The following is a 7525-nucleotide window of genomic DNA, read 5'->3' as shown; positions in this document are numbered from 1 at the left end:
TGTTGGGCTGGCTGGCAGATGCTCCGACCATTGTGCTTGTTTTTGGTGTTGAAATAGCGCTCACCTCTTCACCTCTCTTGCCGAACAATAAATGTACACCTCGGGGGTTGTCGGTGGTTCCTGACTCTGCTTCTCTTCTGCAGGTGTAGATCTAGAAGAGGCTGGGAAGGAGGGTGGAAAAAGCAGGGAGGGTATGAGGTAGATCTAGAAGAGGCTGGAAAGGAGGGTGGAAAAAGCAGGGAGGTTATGAGGCTTAATAAAGAAGGTAAGTGGATAGTGCTGGAGCACACCTCTACCTGTCTTGTCTCTCGGTGTTTGTGGGTGACTGCGGTTTGGCCTGGGCAGGGTAGGCTAATAGCAGATGGATGTGTCTGCCATGAGGAATGTTTCGGGGTTGGGTACACGCAGGTGACTGTCACTGTGTCAAGTTCTCCCGAAGTACAAGTAGAACAGGTGTACGCGTGCGAGTGACAGGTGTGGTGAGAGATAAGGCAGTTCTGAGTCAAAAGACAACCACACATCAGTGGCCATGTTGGATCCTTTCGAGGACCCTGGCCCTGGGTGCAATGTTTTGGTCGCTTCTGTGTCAAGATAAGCATAGAAACCTGTGCATCAACTTCAAACGTTAGCATTAGTGACTGTAGAGGCAACGTTTTCACTTGTGGAGAGAGATGGTCTCTTACCATCTGTGAGTTCATCCACTTTAGGTCAAGTCTCATTCTTTCATTCTCACTGCTGAGTGTGACTTCAGAGTCAACCGAGTGGCCAACATCAAACATAACCTTACCTTAGACCAAGCCATATGCATATTATGCAAAAACAAATACAATGAGTCATTTGGGCCATCAGGTTTTCTGGTACTATCAGTGTGAACAGGCAAATTCCTGGCTAGTGGTACTGGCGTGCCTGGCAGAGTTCTGTCAGTTGCCAGAGGAGAAACTTCAGTGGTAAGCGTAGGCAAAGGAAATTTACATGTTTTGTTTGTGACGTGTGTCAGTAACACCACACTGGGGTAACACGCGGTGCAACTAGTGACAGGGTTTGGATGCATTTTCTTGTAGGTTTCTTGTTCGTTTCTGTTGTGTTAAGAAAGCAGTTTACATACACGACCTCTCTGTCATGAGAAACACTTCCTGTGAAGTCAGTTCATAATGAACCATCCCATCAAAGTGAAACTTCAGTGCGACTTACTCATGCTGAGAGAAATCCTTCTCTTACCTGTAATGTCCCAATATACATTCTGAAATGATGCTGAGCTTCTCGTTAGGTTGTAGTTGTCATTACACACGCGTTCAGTTTCGAGCAGCTTGGCAGCTTAAAGGAATCTTATGTTTTCTAAACAAGCTCTCGAAAAAAGAATGAATTAATCAGCGATGCAGATTGGTGTGATAAGCTATAAAATTGCATGGAGTGCACATTAAATAAAATTCTTTAAAATACTGTAAAACTTCCCTTTTGAAAGACTTTCATAGAGATGCCAAGCTTGATTGTCTTCCTGTCTCGAATCTTACATGCCTGAGCCTCTCTGTTTTGCCAGCCTCGAGATAAGTTAGTGGTAGAACTGGGATTTTCATATGTAGTACATTTATAGGTAAAAGGTTCAAGGTTCAAACAGTTTGTACAGCTATCAGTAATGCTGTTATTATAATGATTATTATAAAAATAATCAAGTAAAAATCTTGCTACTTCAGCTTGGCCTTCTTAAGCAGCTTAATTTGTTGAGATAAAATGTTTTGTGCCCAGAAATCCTTGAACACAAATCGTTATTTTAAGCTTAATTGAGGCGTAAACACATAGTGTTCCTACTCCTTAGTCATACGTAACATGCAAATTGTTTCCTAGGACAATTCAGTTTAGATTATTGGTTCTAGCCTCTCATTGTGTGTTTGTTTGGAGGGGTTAGAGGCTCCCCCAAATGAGCTCTATTTCAACTCAGTATCCAGAAAATGTTTTCCAAACAAAGTGTAATGTTGTGGCTGACACGGTGATGGTGGCAGGTGTGTAGCACTTACTAACTTTCATAGTACTTGTGTCAGAAAGCAGTTTGTAAAAACACACCTGACTGTTCTATTCAGTAAATAAAAAGCTTTAGGAATTTCATTGCTTCCAAGTAGTAACTCTTGTAGATCACTTAGAAAGTACTTTCATGAAGTTTGAATAAATTAGTATGTGTTGAAATATTTCTACTACACTCACTTAAGCAGTCTGTTCATACAGGTGTTTTCACCACACCCATCTGTGTGTCTGAACACCCACTCTCAGTCTTCCTTGGGCCTCACCATCCCTATTAATATAGGTGGGGAAAAATGTGAAGAGTTAGGTTGGTCTGCAGGAAACATTGCTCCTGTTCTTGCAGAAATGCTGTGCCCTTACTCTGCTCTCGCACACATCTGTCGTGTGACGTGCTGGATTTTGTTGCTTTGTTCATAGACAAGGGTCGTGGTCATGGTAGGGCTGAATACCAAACCCACTCCTTTTTCTCTACTGTTTGAGTAGTCTTTTTTATGGCACCTGTGGTGCCAGGACATTGTAAGTGTCTTAGAAAGATCAAACTTTAGTTGTAAGGAGTAGTTGGGGACAATGGACAGGCAGGATTTTAAGTACCAAAAATGACTCTCCTGTTTGATTAAAGGCAGGGTAAAATCTGATTTCTCTTCATTTACTTCTTGATGCATTTGTCTGCGTTTTGTCATCTTTAGTTGATAGAACAAGATTTATGTGGCCATTCCTTTGTAAGCAAGGAGCCTCTTTAGGCTAGTGAAGCTGTGTGCAGAGCATGGTGGGGGGAAGGGGTGGGAAGACTGTGGTCTCTTTAGACCACGACAAGGTGTTCCACTTGGGTTTTGTAGAAGTAAGTGTTGTCAGGTGACAAAAAGTGCCTCCAGCTAGCTTCATCCCTGCCTTTCTGTCTCCTTTCTGGCAGTATACTCTGTGTTTAGAGTGGTGGGCTGCTCTTCCTCCTCCCTTTGGCCCAGGTGGAGACCTGGGAGCAGCATTCCCTGGTGGTAGTGGGTAGAAACACTGCCAAGTCTCCACCATCCCAAGGAATTGATACTTGTTAGCACATCCCTGGGCAAAGGGGTCACTGGCTGGCTATGCTGCTCGTTTCTGTTATGCAGGAGATGAACTGAGGCTGTGTGCCCCTGTGCCCTGTCTTAAGGGTAAAAGTAAAGACATGGAAATGCTGCTCACTGCTTTCCTTTATTCTGCAGTGTCTATGTAGGCAGCACAGAGGGAGAGAAATTTCCTGAACGTTTGTTCAGTTTTGTAGACAGAATTGCTTTTTGCATGCTAATACTTACTCTGAGTTTTCCTTCAGCCAATGTAGTCTGTCCATGCTTGACTTTTACTGCCATGTAGATTTGTGGAGAGGGGATTACAAAGTTGCAAGTGTTCACAGAAAATGAGAAATTTTATGCATAAATGTTTGTGCCAGAAAAAAAACTTATCTGCTTATCTAATCAGGAAACAGACACAGTATTGTGTAACTTATCTGACAAATCACTACCAAGCAACCAGCTTAGCTAAAAGAGGGGTTATCAGAATTGGAGCAGCATTTAGAATTTATATTGAATTTTAAAAAGTTGAATGGCATAGTTGAAGAAATGAAGATTTTCTTGTAAGATAGCATTGCATGGCAAAAGGAGCCTATATTTGTTTGAGCATTTGTGTCCTGTGGAACGCCACAGTAACAGTATGCCTGAGGCAGATACCGTGTTCTGTTATTATCAGTCATAACTTGTAACTGATTGTAGATTAATTCTGGAGGCATCTGTTTTGCTCTATGCAATATTTAAGAAAATAGTGGAAGAATGGGATTTTTTTGGTTTTACATTCAGAGCTTGTATTAATAATTGGTTTAATAAATGTGCAAGCATGAAGTGCTGTGAGTGTTTTCTAGGTAGGCACAGTCTGTAAAGGAGCAAGAGATGTCCTGTGTATCCTTGTGAACTACAGCATGGGATTTAGGTTTATATCTGGGCAACTTCAGTTTCCCAGTTCAGTGGGTTTGTGTTACTGAGGTTTCAACCTGATGATGTGTGTGTTTTGTTTTAGAAGATCTTTTCACTAACCATACTGATTCATTGCTGTTTGACGTTAAGGGTGTTACGTAGAAAATTCCAACCTGTTTTTTTGGTGTTGTGTTAAAATTAGAGATTTTCTGTTGTTGCTGCACCACCTCAAACTCGACCATTTTACCTCATGGTTGCACATGCAAACTGGGGGTTTAATTCTATTGGATAGTTGTTTCAAGGAGATTTTTCCTATTTGGATTTCCCACACAAATACCCTATGGGAAGATTCTTGATAAATCCTTTGGCAACATCGGGACAAAACGCAAGGGATACCAAATAGTTTTGCTTTCAGTGTCTATTTAATTCTTCAGAAAAATATCTTGATGATTTGATCATTCTTTGTGGAAAAGTAAGATGTTAAAGAGGTTAGGTGGTGGTAGGGTACACTTCTACAGGCAAAAAAGGGTGTGACATACAACATTCTACTTTGTGAAAAGCAGAAAGAAAATAAAAATTATTTACAGGGAGATAGTGAAAGAAGAGAAGACGACAAAATCAGCTGGTTAATGTGAGCATAGGGATTGGAGTTGATTTTCATGTAATTATTATTTATTTTTTTGTTTGTTAGTGGTTTGCCAGTGGTGCTGTTTATCTCCTTTAAAAACATTCTTGTTCTTCTTAGCCGCCTTCATCTTTCACCATTTTGTGGTAGTAGGCAATGTTGGAAAGGGCTGAGAGGGAAAGGCAATTACAAGTAGGTTTTAAACGCTTACCCCAAAAGCAAGAGGTGAGGTTATTGAGTTTAGACCACCTTAGCTGGTGATTTGGGGGTTTTGGTTTTGCAGTGGGCAGAAGAGAGGGTTGAATGTTGTATTTTTTCAGTCTCTCCCCTGTAAGCTATTAAGGTCTTCCAGAGATTCTGGTTCTTAAAACAGACATAATATTCTGGTGGAGCTTGACGAGTGAAAGAACTGAGAATCGGCAAGGCACAAAACTGTGGCTGTTTTCCAGAGAAACTTTTTCTTACCATTCTTATCTTAATTACGCTGGGAATAAGAACAGTGAGCAAAGGTCCCCATGGGGGTTTTCTTTAGGATAAGAAATGACAGTGGGATTGAATTCTGGAGCGTGTTCGGGTGTGGAAGTGCCTGATCAGTTCAGTCTCTGATATCTGACTGATACTTATTTTTTTTCACGTGGACAGCTTCTGCAGGGGGTGGCGTGGCTCCTGGTTATGGCTGTCACCTCATCTAATGTGTTTCAAGGGATGGTGACAGAGGAAGAATGAAACATTATGTATGATCGTGCCCAGAAAATTTAGTCAGAATTGCGGTTTATCCTCATAGTTACATAGTTATTTTCTGAAACCTGTCCTTTAGTTCTTCAACCCACACAGTGGATAAAAACAGTGGAGTAATGGTAAGGCTCTCTGATCAGACATTCTGTGTTCTCAATCAAGATTTTGATGGTTTTGAGTATGTGTCTGAGACTGTTCTTCTGTAAATTACTTCTTTAAAACTTCTGGTTTTGGTAGGTGGCACATACCTTGATGTATGTATTTGTGCAACAGTTGTTCTGAAGAGGTTAGATCTCCCGTAGTTTAAGGTACCACTTTTGATTGCGTGTGGGGAAACCACGTGTGATTCTCTGTCAATTGACAGCATTGTCACTAAGGATCTGTCTCTGACATTCCTTCTACTTGTAATTTGTAACAGGACTGGAGAAAGAGGGAAATGTGTGTGTTTACTGGAGTAGATCCCAAGCCCTGCTGTCACCACAGAAGGTGAAATGACTTCTTGTATCTAATTTTGATTGAGATAGAAAAACACCTGTGTGTTTTCTTGTTGATCTGCCTCTCTATGTGGTTAATAGTTTATAGATGAAATATAGGTTTCTGTGCATAAAAAAGAAATACTACGCAAGAGCTGAACCATTTCCACTGTGAAATGGAGTAATTTCCTTGAAATGGGCCTTTTGTTCTAGTTAATTAAAAATTAGGATATCATCAGGTTCTGTTTTACCTTTAGGGCAAAAAATATTAGCCATTTAACCAAAGCTGAGGTGTGTGAGTGAGATATAAGCAGTGGAAAATCCTATAGAAAACATTTCAAATTACATTTTAAGTTGTGGATCACAGCGGTCCTGTAGGCAGAACGCATAAGTATCTGGTAGTCACAGTGGAAGTTTCTGGTAGTCACTGCGTGCGTTTTTAAGGAAGATCACCTTCAGTAAAAATAGTAGGTTGATGTGAGTGTTTCTTACAGAGTTAACTCCACTCTAAGGTTATATGAGTGTCGTGACTACTTGCTATTAAGAGTCATTTGGGAATAACTAGCAGGAAAGATTCTCAGTTTATATGGGCATGGATTAAGTTATTGGATCTTTTTGTCTTCTGAGTTCAAGTTGGTGCAGAAGTTCTTCAGCTTGTCCTTGACAAAGCTGATTCAGGAGGTGATGGTGCAGGATGCCAAGCGAAGCTGGTGTCTTTAGGTAATTAATGTGCCAAAAAAACTGTGGTGAATGCTGTTATGACACAGTGAGAGAGTCTGACAGAGATCTCTCAGCATGTCTGTAGCGAGAAATCTTTGATGCTTCTCATGCTGCATGAGAAGGGTAGATGCTGTGAGGGTAAAAATGGACCATTTTTTTATCGATGTGCTGTGCAGCTGACTAAGCTGACTCAAACTGAAGGAGGGATCCAGCACAGTTACTTAGGACCGATGTGGGACAGAGGAAAACCAGCTATTGCATGCATAATTTCTCTCTTTTTCTCTTCTGGGTCCCTTTGTTGATTTTAAGGGACTGGTTTTGTCATAACTTGTTGTATGGCTTATTAAAAGTTCTGCCTGAAAGCCACTGATGTTGTTGGAGAAGTGAGCTCTCTGTTTGCTCTTCATCTTGTACTCAATAGAAATGTCTTCCTTATTTCTGAAATGTTGTGCTTATTATTCAGCAATTTCCTTTCATATTTTACTCAGTTTTATTAATAATACAGTGCTTAAGCCCAACACATCTTCCTGTTTATCTGTTTCCCTGACAGTAATGAGAATTTAGAATTATTTGTTTCCTGCATGCATGTGTTTATAAAATGTGTGCTGTTTGGTGAAAAAGAAGGGGAGTTTGCCCAGATCAGAAAGAGCATCAGCCAGAGGTAGCAAAAAACTTGAGGACAAAAGCTTTAGGCTCTGGACAGCCTCTGGTTCCAATGGATGTCTGGTGCAGTTTCACTTAGTCTGCAGGCCCCTCCTGAATCATCTGTAAAACGGAAGCAGTTGTATTGTGACAGAGCTGTGCACAGTACACAGGGGGTTTGGGCCTGCTTCCCTTTCCGTTCCTGTGGAGCAGGTGTTGAGCAGAAGAGACAGAAGGGTGACTGATGATGTAGCATCAAGATGTAAGAATGCCTGGCAAAGGCCAAGAGTTGGTGGGGTTTGATTCTGTGTGGAGATCTTCACTATGTTATTTTCTTTCTTTGCAATTTTTTTCTTGTATATAGTGGTTTATGTTTT

General features: G+C 41.0%; 1 protein-coding gene across 2 annotated transcripts in view; it reads left to right on the top strand.

The window, feature by feature from the left end:
* Positions 1 to 204: 204 nt before the first annotated feature.
* Positions 205 to 7525, top strand: part of ATXN7L1 (ataxin 7-like 1) — a 111798-nt gene continuing 104477 nt past the window's right edge. For both annotated transcript variants that reach the window (XM_009070506.1, XM_009070514.1), the window contains exon 1: positions 205 to 265. In XM_009070506.1, coding sequence (XP_009068754.1) covers positions 247 to 265 — 19 coding nt within the window. In that variant the 5' untranslated portion in view covers positions 205 to 246. The remainder of the gene's footprint in view (positions 266 to 7525) is intronic.

This window comes from Acanthisitta chloris, unplaced genomic scaffold (assembly GCF_000695815.1).
Source record: "Acanthisitta chloris isolate BGI_N310 unplaced genomic scaffold, ASM69581v1 scaffold2060, whole genome shotgun sequence".
Classification (NCBI taxonomy): Eukaryota; Metazoa; Chordata; class Aves; order Passeriformes; family Acanthisittidae; genus Acanthisitta; species Acanthisitta chloris.
This window is presented reverse-complemented; position numbering and strand designations above follow the sequence as displayed.